Here is a 25,381-nt window from a genome sequence, read left to right as displayed (position 1 = left end):
ATTGTCGCAAGGACACAAACTCACAACTGTGGTCTTATCAGGACTATAGTTCTGCACATGGAAACAGGCAATACATTCAGAAACCATGGTTTTGTTGTTCAGATAGCCTGTGCACATCACAAAGGAATTATGATATCTCTCCTGTTGGTCAAAATGAAGCAGTTTCTTTCTCCCTCCCTCTCTCTTTTCCTCCATTTGGTAGTTTGAACAAGAATGTCTTCATAGGGTCATATATTTGAATGCTTTGTCACCAGGGAGTGACAGTATTTGGGAAGGATTAGGAGGTATGGCCTTGCTGGAAGAAGTATGATATTAGGGATGGGCACTGAGGTTTCCAAAGCCCATGCCAGGCCCAGGTGTGCTCTTTCTGTCTCTGTCTCTGTCTCTGTCTCTCTCTGTCTCTCTCTGTCTCTGTCTGTCTCTCTCTGTCTCTGTCTCTCTCTGTCTCTGTCTCTCTCTCTCTCTCTCTCTCTCTCTCTCTCTCTCTCTCTCTCTCTCTCTCTCTCTCTCTCTCTCTCTCTCTCTCTCTCTCTCTCCACCTTAGGCCTGTGGATTAGATGTAGTCCTCATGTTTCAGAACCATGCATCCTGTCATGCCCTACCACCCGTGATGATAATGGACTAAACCTCTTAAACTGTAATCAAGTTCCAATTAAATGCATCCTTTTATAAGAGTTGCCTTGCTTATGGTGTCTCTTCACAGTGATAGAACAGTTACTAGGGGACCTTATCAATCACTAATTCTCTAGTTCATTTGACAATCACCACTACACCCATTACTTGTCAAGTATCATACTGAATCCTTAAATATCTTATTTCATTTAATTCCCAATGTTTATAAGTGAGAAAATAATGCTCAGAGGGCGATGAACCTACAAGTGAGTCACTTACCTTTATTAAGTGCTAGACATGCCTTGTAGACTGCTGATGCCCAAGTCTTCCATTGGAAGTGGGAGACACTACAATTAATCAGAAGGACATATCTCCAAAGATCATATACATAAATTTAGCTGTTGTGAATGATGCTTTTGTTTTACTCAGGATAGAAACTGCAAAACTGCATAACCTTCATGGTTGTTGTCATGTTTAAATTGTGTACCTAGAGCACTGGAACATAATATGATTTTGTGAAATAGTGACTGTTGGTAATACTACTAACTGCAGCAATTGGACTGTGTTCCAGCTGCCCGGGACTTTGTAAGAAATGAGGAGCTGACACGGGATGCTAAGGGTTGATGGATTGCAACGAGAACTGGAAGAGTGTCCGGGTTCCAAGGTGACAAGGACTTCCTTGCTCAGTCTGTCCTACGTGGTGGACAGAGACAGATTTGGAGATACAGGGTTCTAGTCTGTTGGCTACAAAGTAAGCTAAACTTTCCCAGTCTTGCTTGGCAATACATGGACACAAGAAAAATGAGGCCCATGTGACTGAGACCCTGAGAGAGGAGTGCTCTAGGATGAGAAATGGAGCTTGACTCACAAGGGAAACCCTCCACCCTGATTTCTGGCTCAGTCCATTTTGATTAGCTTGGCCAAAATCCCTTCTTCACACGGGTCCAGGAACTGAAAGATCAGGACACTTTTGGCAGCTGTTGGCATGATCTGGACCACAAGGTTTGAACCGACTCCAAGGTGGGAAGCAGCTGCTCTGTGGACTGTACAGACCTGAAGGGGAAATAGCTGTGTAAGGAAATGAAGTCATAGCTTTTGCAGTGTAGCATTTCCTCCTGACTGGGGAATCTCAGAGATTAGACATCTCCTAATTCAATGAATATTTAGGAGCTGGCAACACTTGGGGGTGTGTTATGCTTATTTAGTATTTATATGCATACATTTTCAATATAGACAAGGCATGGGGGAGTTGTAACTTCTCCAGAAGATGATTCATCTCTCCTGGGATTTATCCTGCATGAGTTGTCTAGGAGACGTGAGGAACACTGAGGTTAATTGTGCTGAGTTTTCTGCTGTGTTTTTTGTACATTTATACATGTCCCCCGTGTTCCCAGCCTAGGTAACAGTTACTGAGTGAGTAACCAGCTGCACTGATTATGTATACAAAGATTCCATTGAAGACTCATCAGTTTTCAAAAGCAATCCTCCCTAAATAAATTTCTTACACTATTGGAACTACAGAATTAAAAATGGCACTGAGTAAGTGTAGTAGTTTCCTGTCCACTCAAACAAACTTCAGAAATGCTCCATTTCTCCAGTGTCCTGTTATCCCCTTATTGTCACCCATCTTTCCCCTCCACCCCATTAATAGCAACTAACTGGTTTTGATCTTACCATTTTCCATCATCCATGGAACCATATAGCAGGCCATCTGTAGAGAGGTTCTATTCACTCCATGGGACTGCAGGGCAGTCCAACCAAATTGCTTGAATTGGTAGCACAGTACCTTTCTATTGCTGAGGAATACTATCTATTTGACAGTATGACTAGACGGTGATTGGTTTATCACTTTCTCTTGCATTTCTGTTTTAATTATGGAAATCATAAATAAACCTTCTTGGAGAATTCATGTACAAAATGCATGTGTATGTCAGTTATCTGGGATAAATATCCAGGAATGTAGTTGCTTGTCTGTTAGGTGCATGTATTTTCACATACAAAAAATATGACAATTAGTAATTTGATTCAATTTACATACACAGGCACATGCACACACACTCACACACATACAGGTTAAGTACCAAAATGTGATTGAGAATTCCAGTCAGCTATCTGTTTTGGATCCTGGTTGCTCACATACTTAATATTTTGTTCAATCACCATTTTATTCTCCCAGTTCTGACATGTATGTAGGGATAGTACAATTACACTCTTTAAAAAATGTGCATGTGGCGTGCATGTGTGTGTGTGGTATGTACAAGCATATACATATGTGTATGCATGATCAGAGAATAGCTTTTGGGAAACGGGTCTCTCCTTCCATCTTGAGATCCAGAGATCAAACTCAGAGTGTTAGGTTTGCTCAGCAAACACTCCAAAACACTTTACTTGCTAAGCCTTATGCTGGCCCTCAGCCATAGTCTTATTGTACATTTCCAACAGCTGAGTTGTCTTATATAAACAGCTTTATTGAGATATAACCCAATACAACCCCACCTTTAAAATAGGTAGGGTTAATTCGCTGACTATATAAAGTAGTCAAATGAGTAACACATCTGAATATTTTCATTCCCTCAAAAGCATAATTTTTAGTTTTGACCATTATTCCCCAAAGCAAACTATCCCACCTCAGCCGTAGATTAGTTCATTCACTATTTCTAAATACTTGTCTATTATGGACTTGAAATATAAAGTAAATCATTCAAACTGGCTTCTGTCACTTAGCATAACATTCCCAAAGTTCATCTCTGTCACAGCAAGTATAAATACTGAATCTCTATTATTTATTCCAACTTGTAATGTGAGGTTTTCTTGACCCGGCTAGGTCCAGCTGCCCTTCTCTGCACCAAATGAACATGCAATACTTATATTAGTTATAAAGCTGTTGGTCATTGATTATGGTTTCTTATTAGTTGACTCTGACTTAATTATTAACCCATTTCTAATAATCTAAGTATTTCCACATGGTCTTCTCTTACTGGAAAAAGATTCCGGGCCTGTTTCTCCTCTGGCATCCCACATAGTGACTGTTCAGCATCTCAGCAAAGAAGAGAAGAGAAGAGAAGAGAAGAGAAGAGAGAAGAGCAATTTCCCATTTGTCCTGCTTATATTCTGATTCTGCCCAGTTACATCACTTCCTGCCTGTCTGTACAGACCTCCAGATCTCTATGGCTAGCCAGTGGCAGTTTCTGCCCAGCTGACCATCATATACACAGCCCGTTCCCCATCACCAACTCATGGACATACCATGTTCAGTTTATCCTTCAGTCGGTTGACAAACAGTGAAGTGTTTCCATCTTGAGGCTCTGATAACTGATGCTGTTTCCACGAACATTGAAGAAATGAATATACATTTTTGTGTCAATGAGTTTTCAGACCCTCTGGATATAGACCTTTAAATGGAATTGTTAGGTCTTAGGGTAGCTTTATTTGATGTACTGCCAGATTAATTTCTGAAATGGCTGAACCATTTTCCATTCTCTCTAACACGTGTTTTTGTTTCAGTTCATCATATCTTGTCTACAGTTGTCTTTATTCCTGATTAGAGCTCTCCCAAAGAGTGTGAATTGATGTCATTGTTACTCTGACCTTAGCTTCATCCTGTCTGATGATAAGAACATCTTTTCATGTTGTCTTGATCATCTGCTCGCTTTATAGGTTATTTGCATATCTTAGCGGTCGTTTGTCTCTTTTCTTTAGGAGACTGTCTAGATCATTTGTCATTTTTCAGTTGGAGTCTTCTCTTTTTGTTTTAGAAGTTCTTCATGATGACTCTGGAGAGATGGCTCAGTAATGGGTAGAGCACGTATTGCTCTTGCAGGGACCTGAGTTTGATTTCCTGAACTCGTGTTGAGTCACAACTGCCTGTAAATACTTCTACAGGGAGACCTGACCTCTGTGGGCACTTTCACTCAAATACACATACCCTGCACACACATATACACCTGGAATTAAAAACAATAAAAGTAAATCTTTAATGATAAAGTTCATCAAGGAATTTAATGTAGTTTGTCTGAGAGGGGACAGACATGGGGGATGGAAAAGGAAAGGGAGTAGTGAATGATACTTTTAATTAAACATGTTTTCTAAATTCAAATAAACATGAAAAATAAACAATAACAAGTACTGAGCCTTTAAAACCTTTAAATTTGTTATATCTGGAAACAGTTTTTTTTATTCCCTTGATATAATTACAGGTATAAACTGTGACAAAAATCTCAGTGTTAATTTTGGCCTTCTGTTTCATTAATACTGTATTGACGGCCTCAAAATAAAGCAGAAAACAGTAGAATTTGTTTAAAAATTCCACTATGAAATTGAGCAGGGAGTCACATATAAAAATCTTAGTTTTGGATGATGGTTTGGATGAAGAGTCAGTACTCAGTGTGTTTGGCATCCTTTTCTGAAACTTCCAAGACCTGATTCTCTGGATCCTTTCGGAATGTCATGGTCTCTGAGAACAAAAGCACATGAGCTCAGCTCATAATTTGAAAAGCTTTAATTTTAAGGGCAAAGAAGTGCCCACAGGCTGGGTTTGGGTGTGCCAAAAAATGTTTGGGCCAGTGCATGCTACACGTGCTGTGTGTGTGCCAGCAAGCTCCATTGAAATTTACTGACTTTAAAGTTTAACATCAGGTGATGTTAAATTCAAGCACATTTAAAGTATTTACGTGTAATTTTGTCTGTGTATATTTTGAATTACAACCAATTATAGAACCATTTCTCTAAATGTAACCTCCATTTCCACCTCACTCTCTGTGTATTTTCCTGAAAAGATATTCACAATGACATAATCAAGATTGTGTCCTGGTCATATGATTTTGAGGTGAATTTTCACTTATTTTTATATCTACCTGTTGTTTGGGGGAATTTGTTGTCTTGTTCGACATTCTGGCTTCACCTTTCCTCTTGGCTGTTCACAATTTTTCATATACTAGAAAGATGCAGTAAGTAACAGTTTAATTATGTGTGTGTGAGTGATTTGTCTGAATACGTGTCTGTGCACCGCAAGTGTGCCTAGTGTCTGTGGAGGTCACAGAACAGGGCACCGGATCCTCTGGAACTGGAGTTACAGATGGCTGTGAGCTGCTATGTGGAATGAAATCTGGGTCCTCTGGAAGAGCACCTCTCCAGGCCCGCAGCCTTAATCTAAAATTAACTATTATTCCATCTAAACTATCTATTTCAAGAAGTTGATAAGCCCTGTGGCACACTCAGGTAGCAGACAATGTCTTGTATACCTTTCTCTAACTTACATGCCCCTCTAGCTGACAACTGTAGTATAATGGGGAACCTAGGAAGTAGACTCTGGAGCAACCCCATCCACACTTCACCAGCCTTCACACGCACTTGTGGCGGTATTCCACCCTCCCCGAGTCCTCCCTCCAAGCTGTGGTGAGGCATGGGGGAAGCATATCAGACTAACTGCCCAGGCATAAATGCCTACCGTGGATTTCCCATGTGGTGCCAAACTTCCCCCCAAACCATTGCCTTGAGATGCGCTGGCACTGGCAATCAGCTGTGAGGCTTTTGGGGATCCCATTATCAGTAGTTTGAATGGGTGGAGCAATCTGCAAGGTATAAATCCAAGTTTGTCTTCCTTCTTAGAGTCGCTCCTCAGCCTGCTGCAGATGGCCAAGCATTTTCTGTTTGTCTTGATTAATCCCAGCTCCCTGTATTCCTTTCCCTCTGGGTCTGTCAGTAAATCCTCATTATCTACGGGAACTTTCATTCTCTTATCACTCATCATACTTCATTTCCTGTGTGCTTATGAAACAGGACAGCTAAATAATCTAATTGAAAAAGCCAGGCTCTCTGTTAATGGATGTTAATATCTTCTTAAATGACCTTCCTAGAAGTAATTCATTTCCATTTATCCCAGGGACTGTCTGGAAAATTATATATATATATATATATATATATATATATATATATATACAGTTTCAGTGTGTGTGTGTGTGTGTCAATCTGTCTGTCTGTCTTCATGCCTCTGTGTGTGCATGTATGCACATGTATAGGGTTGGATGGAAGTACTTTTAACCCTTAGTTTTCACCAAGTGGGCATATTTTGATTTCTTGCCCATACAGGGTCTTTCCCTGCCAGAGCAATCCCTTTCTTTTTAAACTTCTGGTACTCACTGGGCTCTTTCTCTGAGGCAGATGGTGAAATCTGAAAGGAGAACCTTGGTTTGAACCTCAGAAGGATTCTGTCCTAGTCAGGGTTATCATTGTTGTGAATCACTGTGACCCAAAGCCAACTGGGGAGAGCAGGCTTTGTTTGGCTTACATTTCCACACCACAGGCCAGTATTGAAGGGAATGCGGGCAGGAACCTGGAGGCAGGATCTGATGCTGAGGTCGTGAGGAGTGCTGCTTGCTGGCTTGTTCCCTCTGACTTGCTGAACCTGCTTTCTTATAGAACCCAGGACCACCAGACCAGGGGTGGCACCACCTGCAATGGGCTGGGTCCTCCCCCATCAATCACTAATCAGAACCAGGTTTTATGGAGACATTTTCTCAGCTGGCATTCTCTCCTCTCTGATGACTTTAGCTTGTATCAAGCTGACATAAAACTACCATACACAACTGACCCTTTGTCAGCTACTCACACAAACACATCACCATTAAGTCACAACCTTCCCTTTCTTGTTCATATCAAGATCGCACATGAATATCAACATCACAATATAAACATTCCACAATCTTTCTAAATTCCACCACTTAAAAATTCAGCTTCTTTCAAAGATTCAGTCTCTTTGAGAAATTCCAAAAATCTCTTTAAAAGTTCAGTCTCTCAATTGTAAGTTCCTATAAAACCAAAACCAAGTTAAATACTTTCTTAGTTCAAGAGGGAGGAGCTAAGGCAGTTACAGTCAAATCAAAACAAATCCAAACTCAAATTGTTTAAATAACTCAATGTCCAATGTCTGGGATCCAAATGTTGTCTTCTGGGCCCCTCCTAAGGCTGAGTCCACCCTCTGCAGCTCACACTGCTCCTCTTCTAGGCTCCAGCTGGCCTCACACCACTGCTGCTATTGTTCCTGGTGGTCATCTCTTGGAGATGCACTCCTTGCATCTCCAAAATCCTGGGGTCTCCTGATACAAAATGGGGCTGCACCTTCACCAATAGTAGATCCTGTGCTCTCTTCATGGTACCAAGCCTCCACTTCTGTGCATGACCCCTTCAGTCCTGGACCTTCAACTGCCACTGAGGCAACACCTTCACCAGTGGCCTCTCCTAGTGCCATGCCTCAGCTGCTGTCCATGACCCCTTCGTGTGGTCAAAACCAGTACCTATGTGGTTTGATATTGTGTTCCATATCACAGGCCATCATTGAGAGAGGTCAGGGCATGAACTCAAACAGGCTAGCCACCTGGATGCAAGAGCTGATGCAGAGGCCATGGAAAACTGGGGCTTACTGGCTTGCTCCCCATGGGTTGATCAGCCTGCTTTCTTATAGAACCCAGGACCACCAGCCCAGGGATGGCCCCACCCACATCAATTACTGTTTAAGAATGTGCCCTATTTGCTTTATGGAGGAATTTTTCTCAGTTGAGGTTCCATCCTCTGTGATGACCCAAGCTTGTGTCAAAAGTTGACATAAAATCAACCAGCACAGCGTCAAAAGCCACATGAACTTTTAGTAAAGTGGGTCTCCAAGCCTCTAGATAGTGAAGCTCTATATCCAGTTATCCTTTAACTGTGGTAGAGAACAGCTATTTCCTTTTAAACCTGAGCATATTAGTTATAGACAGAAGAATAAAGCAAAATAACTCCTTTCTACTTGTACAATCTCCTTGTCCATATTCATTGATGATACATGTGTTAAATATTTGTAATATTCCTGCTACCTTACTGAACTCAGCAGATGACAAATGTGAGTAAAACGAACAAATAAAATTCAAAGATCATTCAATGAATATGCTTAGACAAAGGTAACTGTATGGTCTATTTCTAGTGAATTACATGTTCTTGTCACCTTAAAGACCCAATTAACTGTGTGGAGGCTACGTGACAACTGCCAGACAATCATGTCAAGATCATAAGTTTGAGGGTTAGATCAGAGTCAGATTCTGACTTAGCCACATGCTAGCTAAGAAGATTTGAATGAATACTTCATAATGTGAAATGTGGTTGTGGGAGTTAAGACTGTAGATGATGATGATGAGGTTTGTAGGGAGCATTTTTTGTATAGTTTTGGTGTTTCATTGTGGCTAGTTAATATTGAATCTTCAGCATAATCCTAAGGAGAAATAATTGCACAAATTGTAAGGCATTTGAGCCTCAGGGATATTCAAGAAGTAGGTCAAGGCTTTGGAGGTTTATGGGGGGATGGGGAATGAAACTGGGACTCAACGGGGAGCCTACAGTGGGAAATCCTGCTGAAGACTGCCTAAAGACATGAAAAAGAAAATGCATGGAAACTTCCTGCCCCCACCAGCGACTCTGTCATTCCAACACTGCTGTTGATTGGATGAGTGATAGATTGTACATGTCGTTCATAGCAGTAAGCATAGCAGCACATTTACGTATCACACCATCTAAGATCCTATGATTAAATAAGTTGATTTCATTATTGTTTCTAGCAAAAAGTTCTCTAATTTTGGAATCAGAGGATCTGACCCCAGTCTTGGCTCTGTTGCTTCCTAGTGCCCTCCCAACTTGTGAGTCACTTACACAAGCCACTCGCTCTCTGCACAGCCGCCTGCCCTGCTGTAGCTGCTCAATAAATATTTACTGGAAATGAACAAATAAGAAAATAAATGAATGCACATTAAGTTCTACTCCAGGTCAGAAGTACTTATTTCATGAAGTCACTAATGACTGAGTCAGACACACCTTGGAGGGTTGTTTCTTCCTCAGCACCTACTGTATGACACCGGGCAGTTTAGAGGGGTCACACAGGCTTTGAAGTCCTATCCGGCTCTTGGCATTTTGCCTGGGTTCCCTGACCATTTGTTTGCTTCTCTTCTGCCTCCTATAACCCTCGTCTAAAAAGGAAGACTGCAGTTTTGTCCTTTGCGATTTTGAGAGGCGATAGGGTCTTGGACACGTCATGTTCACACTCTCCTCATGCGGCTGCATTCCTAGTCTCTGCACAAACTTAGCATAAAGCACTGCATATCTGTTTACTATTGAGAAGCGTTTTTGCTTTTTCTGGGCTTTGACAGGGAACCAAACCACCAGGAGCTGGGAGGGATCCTGAAGGCACAGATGTCAGGGGAAAGCAACTTGCTTTTATACTCCCGCTCCTCCGTGCTATGAGCTCCCACAGCATCCTTGTGAGCTGCTGCACCCTTCTGCACTAACAAACTGCAAAACACACTCACAAGCGTGTGCATCCTTACTGGGCTCCAGCCACACGTTATTCTTTCGTTCTGACCCTGTTGTTGCTTACTTAGTTCTCATCGCGGCCCAATGAAGCACATGGCATTATCTCTTCACTTTACACGGAAGAAAACGAAGGATTAGAATGGCTGCGTTTCTCGATGAATAACACACGGCTAATGGCATAGCTAGGAATGCGACCCCGGTGACGAACTGCTATGGACACACCTCTTGAAATAGGGTAGAGAGAAAGTCCTGAAGAAGTCGACGTTAGTGGATCACGATTTTTCGTCCATTTGAAATTAAATGAAGTCGAAGCTCCCAGCATGCTTGAACTTGTGCTTTCCCGCAGGCGCACTTGTGTAACTGAGGAAATGGGAGCGGCAGAAGCCAGGGTACTGTGTCTGTTACAGTACCGTGGATCGTTAGGCATGGTGGACTTCTGGAATTCAAGAGTACGAAGTCAACATTTGTACAAGGAAATTACTGCTGGCTTTCATGCTTGTCCTTCTTGGGGGGTAGCCAATGTCTTAAGGATCCATCCTTAATTCCTTACTTTAAACATTCCTTTAGGGAAACAGAGTGTGTTTTGGCAATGACATTTAAAACATAATATTGTAATTAAAAAGAAACAACCAAAGGCTCTACATAGTATGAGAATCTTAGACACAATAATATTCTGTCGCTCTCTATCCCCTGGGGGATTTTATTTCTGAGATAGGAACTCAGGGAGTGAATCTGGTGAGCTGCCTTGACCTCTTTGTCATGTCTGGGACTAGCCTGAGGTATTTGGAGGGTGTGTCTGTGTCTGGGGCTAGCCTAGGGGTATTTGGAGGGTGTGTAATTGGTCACCAGGTAGGGCTTTGTGTTTGCAGAAGAATTTGCTGCCCAAGCGCAAATAGCAACTGAACCCTTCCACAGCATGAAAGAAACTGAACCCTTCCACAGCATGAAAGACTGCAAAGTCAGATGGTGAGAACCATTGTAGAAAAGTGAGCACTCCAACACTTTATTTTAGGCTGTCTCTTCAGATGGATGTAGAAAAGAAAAGAAAAAAAATGCAAACCAAAACCCACAAAAATACCACATAAAGGCAACTTTAGAAGCATGTTTTTTTCCTGGGCAAATCCTCCCTCTGGTGGTCAGATAGCAGAATACAAAAGAACAGAACCTCTCTGAGAGGATGCCCAGAAGAAGCAGGCACAGAGTACGGTGCAGTCCCCAGAAGGTGGAGGCATACAGTACAGCATGCTATCCGAAAGGGGCAGGTATAGAGTGTAAGGTACTGCCCCGGAAGATGCAGGCATCAGTATAGTACTCAGGAAGGGGCAGGCATAGAATACAGTGTGGTACCCAGAAGGCAGGACACACAGTGCAGTATAGTGCCCAGAAGGAACAGACTCACAGCACAGTAGTTTATTTGCACGTTTGGGAAATACTTTCTGGTTCATGAAAACAACAAATTCTTCTTAAGCACAAGGCAGCAAAGCAAGAAAGGGATAACGAAAGAAGGAAGGAAGAAGGAAGGAAAGAAGGAAGAAGAAAAAGAAATAGTATAAGGAAGAGAGTAACAAAACAAACAAAAGCCATTTTATGTCCATTAAAGCTCTCTCCTTGTTTAGCTTTCTCCTCCTTCTTGGAGCCTTCTCCGATCACACAAATGGTTTGTGAATCCTCTCTAAATGGTCCAATACAGAGAACAGCAGAACGAGAGTAACTTAGTAAGATTCTGTTTGGGACAAGGACCTGTCCTAGATGCAAAGCTTAAAACTACCCTGGGTTTAATTAGGAAATTGGGTGAAAAGGTACAAAACCAGTAACTTTATGTGGGAAAGTGCAATAACTGGCACATGGAAAATGTGAAAGCTATTCTATCAAAACGTGTTTTTAACTTTCTTACTGACTCATACTCATTGAACACAGCACTAAATTTCATAAGGATAATTCTGACCGTATTCATGTCTTTTTTTCCTATCATTTTCTCCCTTCATTCCTTCCTTTGCTGCCACCCTTTCCATTCCTGGTTTCAATTTCACTGTTATACTAATATACATATAAGTGGTTTTATGTATCTATAAGGAACCTGCCCTCAGCAATGCATTCAATTCTTACAGAAGGTGATGGCTGAGGTGCAGCTTCAGCTGTAAGACTTAAGTAGGTGAGGGGAAAATGAGAGAGCATTCCCAACTAGGAAGAGCCTAAGGAAAATCTAGAGCAGGGATTGACTCAAACCTGTGCAGTTACCAGCTCCTCAAACCTGCCAAGGTTTTCCACCTCATCAGACTGCAAGTCCTGTGAAATTTCACCTAGGACTTCCAGGCCATAGAATGTGACACGGATGCCCGGCTTGAGCACACTTTGGAGAGTCTGGTGGCTCTCCAAAGCAGTAGGCAAGGATGGACAGCTAGGAACAAGGAAGCAAGATCTAGAATGGAGATAGCAAGTGTCTGGCAGAATCATCGGAAAAGGGATCCTAAGAACCACAGCTCTTTGCAGATGGCTGTAAATCCTGCCTCCGTCCCCTTGCATTTGTGTCCGTGCCAAGCACAGCATAAATTTGAGGGCTCAGAAGACTGACGAGAAGATGCATGCTTCTTTTTCTTGGTGTTGAATTAATTTTACAAAATTACACTGCTAATCTTAGTTTGCCTCACCCTGCTTTTACAAAAAAAAAGTTATGATCTGAGTTATAAGTTTTTGTTTTAATCTTAGGAATAACACAAGGTAAGAGTTTTTCTTAAAAATGCTGTTTGTTTTATTTTTCATAGAAACTAAAACACCAGAGTTCATTGATTGCTATATTAAATACATAAATTATAAAATAACCATTCATAAAACTTTACATACAATAAATGGATTCCAGTCTCTGTGATGATACATACAGTACATGTACACATCCCGTGAACTTCAGATAACCACTCTGCTGCAACCAGTCCAGTTCTACCTCTCATTAGTAAGCAGTGAAGCAGCCTACAGAGTCATGCTGATGAGACAGGAAACATCCTGATGAATGCAGGTGAATGTGGGAATGCTTTGGAAACAGCCCCCCACCCCCGGCTACACTAACTCAGTAGACACACAAGGAATTTGGATTCAGACCTATTCGTTCTAAACTTAAGTCCCCACAGGATTAGACACTGTTGGTTAGATCATGCACAAAAGCTTCTTGAGATGCAAGTTTAGTTGATAAAAACATAGGACCTTTGACTGATGTTAATACTGTAAATTGCGCTGGGTGCTTCATTGAGTTTCTAGGAACAAAAATTTCTGGCTCAGGATTACTGAGTCATTGAAAATCCGCAGGCAATAGGAAATAGTGGTAATGGGTAGGAGGTGGGACAGCTGGACCAAGAAGCAGCCAATGAAGGGTGACTCTAGACACCATATGCTAAACAAAACCAAGTTGCCTAGCAACACCAGAAAAGCATCTTTTTAAAATCCTCTGTGCAGGTCTGAAGGACATATCTGTTAATGCCTGCACCATCATACTCTGTACATAATACCTATGTGTGAATATATTTATCTCATGTTTGGATGTTGACCTGTCTTACTGTTGGGAGATGGTACAGTTAGTAGGCGCATTTTGTCTGTCAACCTTCAGTGGTTGCAGTTTCTAATGGGTTCTGGGGTTTTTTCTGATTAGGAAATTAGACCATTCGTTCTTTAGTACGAATGTGGAATCCTCATTGTGGGCAAAGAGCACTCACGATCATTTGTCTACACCCTACCACCCTGTAGGACTGTATATTGAAAAAATGGAAATATGGTGGGTGTAAAGATTTTGGTATAAAAGACCAAACTACCAGAAAGCTCCATTAAGTCAATCATTTGTACCTCTAGGTTTGACACAGATTGAATGTGGTAAATTATAACCCATTTTCCTGTACTGTCCTTTACATATATCTTTTAAATTATTAATTAAGAATTGGACTCAAGCTTTCCAAGCAATAGAAGATTTATTTAGGAGGAACTCAACTACTAAAATCAGGGATGGAGTGAAGACCTACCCTGCTCAGCTCTGAAATGGAATATGATAGAATTTGGTCTTGAGGACCAACTCCATTCTTCACCATGCTGAGTCCTTCTGTAGATATGTCTGGAATCACTGTCTAGGCAGTATTCCATATGGAACTTATAAAGTAGTTGGAAAGGAAGAGATCTTTTTCCTATGTCCCTTTTCCCATCTATAACAGAGGTCCACTGGAGAGGGGTGTAGGTACATCCTGGAAGATCTACTTCCGTTACTGATACTTCAAATGTTTTTTTTTAAATAGTAGATGAAATCTAATCCATAAACTTACTAAATTACCAGGGCAAGGATCTGGTGAGAAAGAGCTCTGTGCTGTCTAGAATACTCAGGCACCTGGACTCAATCAACTCCTAGACTTCTAGCACCGCCATAAAAAATAAAGTAAGAGGAGGCAGGGAGTCAAATTGTCACAAAGGCAATGTAACTCATTCCTACAATTCTCATTCTGTATGTGTGTGTGTGTGTGTGTGTGTTCCACTCCACTCTTTGACAGATAAAAAGAACACAACTATGTTTTAATGTAGATTGCATTGGTCATCTACTTTGATGTAACATTGCAGAGATGGTTCAGTTATTTAAATATCAACACATAATCGACAGATATTCATTCTTTTTACAGTTTCTATGAAAACCCAGGCAGGTTAAAACAATAAGTATCATTTTAAAATGAGGTACTTATCAATTTCATTGAGGATATGAATACAAAAATTTTACAGTGGGTTTATAGAAAAAGTTAACAATAGATAGGCAGAATAAAACTTGGGCAAGATTTATTTAAAGTAAAAAAAAAACAAATAGACAGGTTGAAACAAAATACTGCAGCACAAATGATTTGGCAAATTTTATTTCTTCTACGGCAAGTAGAGACCCTTTCTGACTCCAGTGATGACCATACCTCCTAAGCTGGGCAGAACCTTGTACTTGAATAAGAAGTTGCCTCTGGATTAAAGGAAAAAAGTATCAAAGCAAAGTGTATGCTTTCATTCTTAAAACCTCATTTTTTATCAGCAATTTAACTGATAAGACCTAAGCAAAACGGATCAATAGTCTAATTCTTGATCTGAAATAAAAGTTAGATGGCAAAAAAGTTAGGTGTCATTTAAAAATAGATGGCAAAGCTGATGACGTTTTGTTATCACATAGTCTGTGCATTTCTTTTCCCTCATGGAAATTTCATTATCCTGACAGAGCTAAATAGGAGCTTTTGTTTCTCTTACGATACTTCAGCCAATTTCAAGGAGATGCATACTTGGCTAAGCCAACATAGGGAAATGGACTCTTATTGTGCTAATTCCCCTTAAATCTCTGACCAAGTGCATCTGGACAGTACAGACATGGAAATTAAAAGGATGGAATGGGGATTATCTTTTTGGAAAATAAAAAACGAAGTCATAGTAGACCTCTTTATTACTAACGTTACATTCTTTTGGGTATTCTGAACATCATACGCAAGGAAGCATTGCATTTTCATGGATCTGCGAATAAGCGGAACACACATCTGCAGTTTTCTCAATCTCTAATTGCAGATGTTATGGAATCTGTCAACATATTTAAACTTCCCTAGTCTAAATATTAGAGCATTCATTTTGAGTATATGACCAAAACCTGGTAAAGGTATCACCATTGAGCTTACAATCTAGAGAAATTTCCTTGATATTCTGGATATTAAGCAGAAAGAATGTCCTCCAACACACACACACACACACACACACACACACACCTCTAAGTTTTAGAGATGATCAATCAGTCGCTGCTCTCAGACATTTCAGTGTGGGATTGACGCAATTCATCTAACAACAGGGAAGCAGATATGGCACATATTAATAATATGATAATTTAGAAGTAGTTCTTAGTAGTAGGGAAAGCCAAAAGGAGAGAAGGAAGGCATGTTTGGAGCAGATTTCCTCACGTGGGCCCCATAATGGTAGGTGAAGTATAATTAAGAGGTAAAAAGTCATTGTATATTTCCATTTCCATTAACTGAGAGTTAGTTAGGTGGCAGGCATAATAGAAGTACCCTGTTTCACATAAACTGAACAACGAACCTGCTAATTGCATTTGATATGGAACTTACCTTAGTTGCACAAAGAGTCCATCAGACAGTTCTGATTTTTATGTTTGCATTAGTTCATATCATCTGGCATTCCTTGAAAGAAATATTCGGGTTTCTCAGTTGCTTTCTGTTCTTGCCAACCCTTGGTTGTGAGGTTGGCTCTCCTGTGTTGACAACGGGGTCTTGTTTGATGGTGTGTTTATGCAATCAGGAGAGAATAGGAGGTGCTTAGCATTGAAATGACATAGTATTTGTTATAGATGATACAACATTGTGATTTTGAATCCGACAATTTATTGCTAGTGATGTCCTAAGTAGCTTGATGGGGAAGCTTCAGTAATGCTATGCTGTTTGAACCAAAATCAGTAACTATTTCATTTCATTATACAGGGAGGTCAAACAATACGGCATTTATAGCATTTACAAAGCACTTTGTGCTTCTTTAAGCACCTCTTGTTCCAGAATTGCAAATAAAACCATAAAAAAAGCATTTAACCCCCATTTTGCAGATGAGGAAACTGAGGCACAGAGAGGTTCAGTGACTGGGCCAAATACTTGGTTAAGCATTAAAAACAGGGACAGAAATGTGGGACCCCAGAATTTTGTTTTGCCTTGGAGACCTTTCAGTTGCTGTTCTGGCTTTGAAAATACCAGTGTTAAAACTGAAGGAGAATATGCTCAACTCACACTTGGAACTATTTGTATAACATTTCATAGAAAGAGTTTCTGGCTCCCTACATACATTCCCTAGGCATGGGAATTCCAGCCCCAGAAAGAAAACTTTGAATATTTGAAAACTTGAGGTTGTCTTGTTATCTACAGTAAATGAGGTGTAACAATAGCCTTTCAGGAAAATACATTTACTGTCAAGACCCAGCAATACATAACTTGGGAGAAGTACCAGTCTTCTATCCGCCTGTGGTAGAGAACCACAGTGTCAGTAACATGCTACCTCTCTCTAAAAAACAAAAAAAGAAAGTAAACCTATCTTGTCGCTGTCAGCTATCTCAGAAAATAATGTTATTGTCCTAAATGACATGAGTTCAGATTGCTCTGGGTATAGCGGGATACTCAATATCCACAGCTCTCTGACAAACCCAACTGTTGGTATCTGACTTATCACATCTATGATGCTACCCATGTTGGATAGCGTATTCATCTGCAGGCAATTTGAACTTGAAACGGGAGGATGGAGAGGTGCTCTCTGGCCCTAGTTCCCTATAGATCTTGATGCTCTAAACAGAGCTAAGTCAGGGAGTTTGTGATTTGTGGATATCATCTTCATCACTTTCAACATAGACAAGACCAGTCCATCCACGGTGGAGAAATGCAGGTGCGTGATACCAGGAAGCATCAGATTTCCATTTACATCCTATGTTTCACTCCCCAGAGTCTTTTGACTTGGTTGCTTGTAGCGTAACTGGGATCCACTTCTGATCCCCAACTCCACCATTTGGAGAAACAAAACGGAGAGTGTTTTTCTTCCATCTGTATCACAGACGTTTCTGTTCCTGAGTTTAAAACAATCATAAGGACAGAAAAGTAAATCCCTGTAGTAAGAAACCAGACTTTTCAAACGAAACATTTTATTGTAAATAGCTCCTCATAGGTATTCCTCGTGCTTCATTCCCCACCCACCCTCACTTTTTTCTTTTGTTTGTTTTGCTTTTTTTTTTAAAATGATGTATATTTTCAGGAATAGTGTTTCCATGGGGTGTGGTGTTACATTAAAATGACCCCCCTGCACAGCAGGAGTTGAATGTTTCATTGTAACTTTGGTTCCATGCCCAAGACACATCTTCTCTTGATCTGCTGAAACTGGTTCCATTGCTGAATTTTTCCTTCACACAATATATGTTTATAGTTCATTTCATCTGGTTCAACATACACACGTTTCATTAAATGCAGCATATAATGTAGATTTTTCAACAGGGTCATTATAAACTGTCAAGTAAGAAACCTTGAATAATGGCTTTAAAGCGCACAGTCTTGGCTACAGGGTAGTTCTTATTTTTGATTTCCCTTACATTGGTGTAAACAATTTTGCCATCTTTGAAGGTTTAAAAGCATATGCCTTCTGGGGGTATGATCTGTGTTCTTGATTTTTCTGTAAGACAGAGGAAAAGAAGTTATCCACCATCATCTGTGTTAATAGCTAAGTCAGAAAAAAAAAGCAAACTCTTATACAAGACAAGTTTTGTTCAATCTCTGGCACCAGGACCAAGCAAAAACCCAAAACAAACTTTAAAAAAGAAAGACACAAACAATATTTTTCTTGTCTGTTTTGTGCTGAATGCTTTTTTGGAAAAATCATGTAATATCTCTAGGCTTAGTTGCTTTAAGGGAGAAAAAGGTTATTTATCCATGATTTATTGAAATAAGATACATATAAAGAAGTAACAGGTTTTTATAGTTAGTACTCAGATATGTTAGCTATTACCATTATTTCCAGTTAATGTAGTAAAAGCTATGTTATCTACAACTTTCTATGACTTACTTTTATGTCATACTTCCTATTCTGTAATTACAACTGCTGGCAGACTTTCTCACCCTAGAGACTGACAGGAGAACTTCCTGAGGATTCTGCAGTACAGACTTTCTGTTGATTCTCAACTGTCCCTGAAAATGAGCTGTGGTCTCTCCATGTTCCAAGTTAAGTATTACTGTCTGGATTTTTCACTTAAATAGAACTCTCGTTTATAATGCTCTCTCTCCCAGCGAAAGCCACAGATGGCACAAGAGGACATGCTGTCATGCCCTGCTTAAGGACAGGCCTTCACTCTGAATGACATGGATAGAGAAAGAAATTCTCTGTTGTTGCAAAAAATTATTCAGTTTCTCTAAGCAAGGATTTTTGTCATCTAAATAAGCAAAGAAAACATTTATTCTGTAGAGAGATTATGCTGTTGCCCCAGAAATGTTGACCAAGATCCAAATTGAAAGATTATGAAGCATTTTGTATCTCAATCACACTTTCAAATCACCACATAGAGGCACACAAGAGCATAGAGGCACCGACAAACTCTTGATTTAGGTACAAGTTAGATGTATCTGTAATGTATGTTTGTGTGAACATTTTTCTCCAAAGACTTAGATTAGAAAGGAGTGTGTAGACACAGAGTAGACCATGGGGAAGATATACAATGAATGAGGGGGTGAGGGTATGATGAGAGAGGGCACAGAAGATGAGCAGATGGGTAAAAGTAGTACTTGCTGGATAAGCCTGATGACTTGAGTTTGGATCCTCAGAACCCATTAAGAGCAGGATTTTGTGGCACTTATATGTAACACCAGCACTTCTATAAAGATATGGGAAATGGAAACAGGAGAATTACTAAAACCTTACAGATCATCTAGCCTGTAGTACAGAGTAAAGCCACAGAAGAGAAATTTTGCCTCATCAATGTGAAAAAGGAAGAACCAACCCCCACACACATATAATAATGAATGAATGAATGAATAAAAAATGAAAGAGAATACACTGGAAGGAGGGGCATTGCCAACAGGCAATTAAAAGATTGGTGATATACATAATTCTGTCTCTTCTCTTGTTTTTCAGAAGAGAGAATTGAGTGGAGGATAGAGTAGAGAAGGGAGCAGAAGTGTTATTAGTTCTGCTTATGCTTCAACAAAAGATGACCTTCCCAGCAAGAATCTGTGGCCTGGAGCCACTGATGGATCCAGAACAACACTGGAGAAGGTTGGGTCTCAGATAGGCTGAGACAAACACACTGGGTATTCTTAGAATGGCCCTTTGAAGAGTTCATGCATGTTTGATGCATACTCTCAGGATGGCCAATCTTTGGTCACCTTTCCAAGAAAAGAATTCAAAGACCTGGTCAATCAAAGCCAGTGAAATTGTGACAATCACTCAGAAGCAGGATCTCTTTTCTGCTGCTGCTCTCTCCTCTCAGTAAACACTGAGCCCCATGGATGGAAGGAAGGCACAGGATCTACAGCCAAATCATGAGCCCATTTGTCTTCAGGGGTATCTGACCTTGACTAAGATAGGATAAGAAAAGACGTGAGATTAAATCGAATCTGAGATTGAAGTTTTAAACTGGGCAGGATTTTCAGGTACTAGAAGTGAGTGGAAAGTGGGAGAATACACTGAGGAATTATTTAAAGGATGAAGAAGGAAATGAGACTGAACTGAAAAGAGAGGGCTCAATTCACATTTCCATTTCACTACTACCAGAGCCTCAAACAACTAGTTCTAAGAATAGCATTTGTGGGGCCAGAGAGATGGCTCTTTGGTTAAGAGCACTGACTGCTTTTCCAACAGACCCAGGTTCGATTCCCAGCACTCATGTAGTGGTGGCTCACAACCACCTGTGACTCCAGTTTCAGGAGACCCAGTGCCTGCTTCTAGCTTCTACTTCTAGCATGTGGTGCACAAATACACTTGCTATCAAAGCACCCATACACATAACATGCAATAATCCTTTTTAAAAAAAGAAAAGTAATCATTACTCCCCAGCAAAGAGATCGCATCCTAACCTATACATAATATTTTAGAGAAATGTTTTTGTGTCTGAATAAATAAGTATATTCTCTTCCAAAGGCATTTACTTGAAAGCTTTTGGTTTATAATCTATGAGAGATTGTATTATATATTCTGGATCATAGGCATATATCATTTTTCATTTTCTTTGCTTTTTAATTTTGGTCATGGCTGTCATTGTACTCACAATTCTCCTGCTCTAATTGTCCTAGTGTTGGAACCGTACCTATCGCCACCATAATAGCTATAATTTCTGCCTATCATAGTTAGCTAGATAACACTTGTTGCAGCTAGAACATGCTAGTTTTTTTAAACAATTAGTTTATAAGCAATTTTCTAGGATTTTACATTTCTTCAAATAAGGGGAATCTTTAAAGGAAATTATTATTGCTATCAAATTCAATAATTTCAACTATCCAGAATCACACTGAGGGTCACAGAAATTCTTTTAAGCAAGTACTTACAAGTGTCAACCTTTACATTCCTTCTTTGAAGCACACTACTTGAGGCTATCACTCTGAACCCCTATATGTCACCAGGCTCTGAAACAAGAGCATGTCACCTCTAATTTGTGATTTTAGTATTATATACTATATTTTGATAACATTCACTTCAATTCTCCTACTCCTTCCATGCCAACTCCAATCCCTACCTCCCTAACTTTTGTTCTCAAATACTTTTGTAACCTGTGGAGTTCAATTTGTTCTACTCTTGGATGGTGACTATCCAGTGGAATGTGGCTGACCTACACTGGACCACACTCTCAAAGAAAATTGCCTCTCTCTTAGCAACTATCATTTGTCAAAGCCTGTAATATCTTAAAGGACTATCATTCAACCAGTCACATCATTTGGAAACCTAGGGACAGCACTCATACTTTTCATTCTTTCAGAACTAAAATGAATTTATTATTCAATAAATTCATGTGATATTCAATAAAAGATAGCCATTGTTATCTCTATTTTACTGATAAAGAAAATGACATTGAGAATTGTTTGTAACTAATCAATGGGTGTATGAGTGTGAAAACATAATATTGAATGAGACCCAATTGAAGCCAGAGGGTAGAGGCTTCCTTGGCTTCTCTACTGACATAGGAGGTAATACTATCTTGGGCTGGATGATTATCCCATAAAATGCCTGAGGGAACTAAGTGGATTCTTTTTGTCCTTCTATTCCTTCTCTTATATGAGGACATAGTGTCACATAGCAATGTGTCACCTTGGAAGCAGAAATTGAGCCTTTACTGAACGTAAATCCTGACAATCACTGCATGGAGACTTCTTAACTTCCAAACTATGAAAAGTAACTTTAAAATTTATAAATCACTCAATCTGCATAATTTTTATGGGAGTGCAGATCCACAAAATAATAAGATATAATAAGAGAATAGCATTTATTTTACAGGGCTGTTATTAGTGCTAGATAAAAACATAGTTATGACCACCCCCTTAATCCATTTTGGCTGGGGATAGAAATTAAAATCAGGGTGATGTAAATGCTAGGATGATGCATTTTTAAAAACTACCAGGGATCACTTACAGGACTGCTCAAAGAAAACATGTATAACTATGAATGATTTTTAAACAATACTTATCTTTATACATAAGCTAGTTTCAGGCTTATGAACAGAATAAATTATTTATTTAGTATATACAAGATTATCTGTAGTATGCTTTTACTATCTGTGACTGATCATTTTTCGTCTTTCCATTTTATCTAAATTGCTTTTCAGACACAAATAACATCATTCAGCTCTCAGTAGTGTTGCTGGTTTTCCATAAATGAATCAAGAAAATATTATTTTCTGAAAAGAGACAACATCTTCATTGGATTTATGTCATAACTTGTTTAGAAATACTGAAAGTTACACTTTCACATTTATATTACAAAAATCAACAAATGTAATAACTAACTTTAAAAATAATAGTAGCTAGATAAGAATTTCAGATTAATTATTTTGTAGGCAATTTGATAGGTATTTTTCATGTATGACATCACTTATTCTCTCAACACACCACTGTACTTCGGGTAAATACTTAAAGACTCATGTAGAGGAAATAAATGGTCTACTGTCACACTTCTGGTCTGCAGCAGAATCCACACTGTAATTGACTTCTGCAACTCTCGACCGCTGTCATTTTCCCGGCATACATTTTATAGGGACCAGATTAATCGTCACACTCATTTGCTGCTGCTTCTCCACATTATTCCTTCATTTTAGAGGGAATGACTAAGTACCAATTACGTGCTGTCTTGAAGCCCTAGGCAATCTTGATTATTCCCCCAGGAACCTCCAAAAACTTAGCAGAAACCATGGAGATGGCACAGCGTGATTTTACAAGCCAACGGCTGAATGACGCGGGAGACAGTGGAAGAAGCTGCCCCTGCATGGCAATGTGAACGTCCTTGGGATGCGGCACAGACGCCCTGCGATTCGCCCATTCAAAGCGACTGTAGCATGAGGCTTGAGGGGGCACCCCCACTCTTGTCTAGCACAGCTGTGTGGTATGGGCAGTCACCTGAGGCCATGTTTCTAACTGTAAAGTGTGAATAAAAGCGCTACTTACCTTGGAGAGCGATGGATGAGGACTGAAAGCACTTGTTGCTCAGAACAACTCCCAGGACATGACAGCATGAGTGTTAGTGATACGGAAGTTTCCTCCCTTTCTACCTGATGTTGACGAGATCTAGTTTGTCTTTTCTGGATTTCCATGGAGCATTGCCTCTTTAATAATGTTATGGACTCTGTTTATTTTGAGGAGGAACTGTTTGCTGACATTGTGGCCCTGCTAGCGTTGTGCTAGTGTCTTCTCTTCCTACACACCCTATGCTCGCTCTCCTTCTAGGAGGCTCAGTCTTCCTAGTGTGTGGGGAAATTACCACCGGACAGATCGTTTTCAGACTAAAAAAAGAATCTTTTGGAAGAAGAAATACAGCCAGAGGACTGATAATCAAGGGCATAAACTTCCTAAGCCTTTTGTTTCACTTCAGGTCATGCCTTCTTACGTGTTTGTTTCTCAGGGAGGCAATGAGGTTGACATTCGTGGAGAGGGAAAGTGTCTCTCTCCTTTCTGCTTGCTGGAAGAGTAACAACTAATATGAAGCCTGGAAGGGAACTCTGCATAATGTAATTTCCCTGGGTAAACCAAAGTGGAAGTGGTCTATAGAAAGTATATTTAGAATGCAGGGGAAGCCCCCCTTTATAAACAGGAGTGTTGAGATTTGTGGTTTCCACTGCTGATTGGCCATCAGAACCACCTGCTATGCTGTGACCTGAAGACCAGTCCCTGCTCTCGATCATTCCTACCTCCCATCAACTCTATTAGCTCAAATGGTCTGGCTCATGAATGCATGATAAGACTTCTGTGAGAACTGAGAACACGGAGAACCACAAGCTAGAATCACTGATGATACACGTGCTCATCAGACCATGCATGACCATAACAAGACATCAACTTATTTTTTTTCTTGAATTGATGTTAAAAAGTATCTTGTTTTAAAATAGGATCTGAATTTACTTAATCTCATGCTTTGTTAGTACTCTGCTTGAACCCTGTCGAATGGTGTCTTTCTCTCGGGTGCTGCTTTTCTTAAATTACAACAGGTTTTCCCGACTTCTGATGTGGACAGATTGGGACAGATGTGCAACGGTGGTCAGAATTGGTTTCCCTGAGTCTTAGAATTACCATTTCCAAACTGGAGAAATACTAAAGGCGCAATGAGGTTTTCTCACGTGGTAGATACACAGACACACTTGCTTCTGGGTGAGGCACAGTCACCATAAGAACACTAAGACTCACAGACTTTGCAACTTCTTAAGGTACTATAATTAAACTTAGAACATCATTTTTATGGCATACAACTATAAATTTTAAAAGCAGTCAACCTAGATTGGACTGAGTTTTCATTTTATGGCTAATAAAGTGCTTGGTTTGGAAGAAAAAAGCATGTAATGCAGTAACAGGTGCGACATCCTTCTTATCAGCTGCCTCCTGGAGCTGCATTGTTGAGTTAAAAGCAGTCTTACCTTTAAGAGGCACCTTGACTTCAAGGCCATAGAATGAAGGCCAGAGAGAAGAACAAGAACAGAAACAGGAACTGCAGAAGAAAACGAGGGAGATCATGTAAGTCTCAATGCCCATCAGCATTCAGGTAGCACGAAACCTCAGCTTTCCAGATTACCTCGTTAACAAAACACCCCATTTCATTCACCTACTGCCATACATTTTAGAAGTAGTGACAAGGGACTCTTTAGGCTTTAGGCTGCAAGCTTCGTAGAAAGACTGAGCACAGAGCAGTAAAGCAGCAGTCTAGCTCCATATAGTCTTGGAGGGCAATGAGAGCCAGAGTGTGGGCATCTTGAGTTGTACTTTACTGTGAGCATTGTCTCTCTTTTTCAGAGATCGGAGGGAATTTCAAAACTGTAATCAGGGATATATGCTTATTAAGCTGTCACTGCTTAGTTAATGTAACAGGTTTTAGAGCCAAGACCCAGTAGGAAGAGTATTAAGGTGTAGCATAGGGGTGAAAAGTATAAATTGGGCAGTCCTGTGCAAATTTGAATGTGTGTTCCTCCTACTGGTATGGAAGATAATTCTATTTCAATGGGCATTTCAGATAATGAATAAGTTACATTCCAGCTCTCCTCACCTTGAGATAGACCTCTTTATATTTGACTTAAAAAATAGTCTAATTTGACCTCTTTAACATAATCCTTCATTAGAGAAACAATTAGATGATTAAACTCATGCTTATGTAGTATGGAATAAAACCAATGATGTATTACTTTAAAAATGGCACAAGCCAGGTATGTGTTTAAAATATGAGTTTCCTTTGTAGTTTACATTTATAT

The 25,381-nt window shown here is 40.0% G+C and overlaps 1 protein-coding gene across 2 annotated transcripts in view; it reads right to left on the bottom strand.

Moving 5' to 3' along the window:
* Nucleotides 1-24,556: 24,556 nt before the first annotated feature.
* The window catches only part of Jakmip2 (janus kinase and microtubule interacting protein 2), a 142,699-nt gene continuing 141,874 nt past the window's right edge, over nucleotides 24,557-25,381 (bottom strand). For both annotated transcript variants that reach the window (XM_005069166.4, XM_013112736.3), the window contains one exon: nucleotides 24,557-24,627. In XM_005069166.4, coding sequence (XP_005069223.1) covers nucleotides 24,577-24,627 — 51 coding nt within the window. In that variant the 3' untranslated portion in view covers nucleotides 24,557-24,576. The remainder of the gene's footprint in view (nucleotides 24,628-25,381) is intronic.

This window comes from Mesocricetus auratus, unplaced genomic scaffold (genome assembly GCF_017639785.1).
Source record: "Mesocricetus auratus isolate SY011 unplaced genomic scaffold, BCM_Maur_2.0 Super-Scaffold_6730, whole genome shotgun sequence".
Taxonomy (NCBI): domain Eukaryota; kingdom Metazoa; phylum Chordata; class Mammalia; order Rodentia; family Cricetidae; genus Mesocricetus; species Mesocricetus auratus.
Note: the sequence above shows the minus strand (reverse complement) of the source record. Positions and strands in the feature narration are given on the sequence as shown.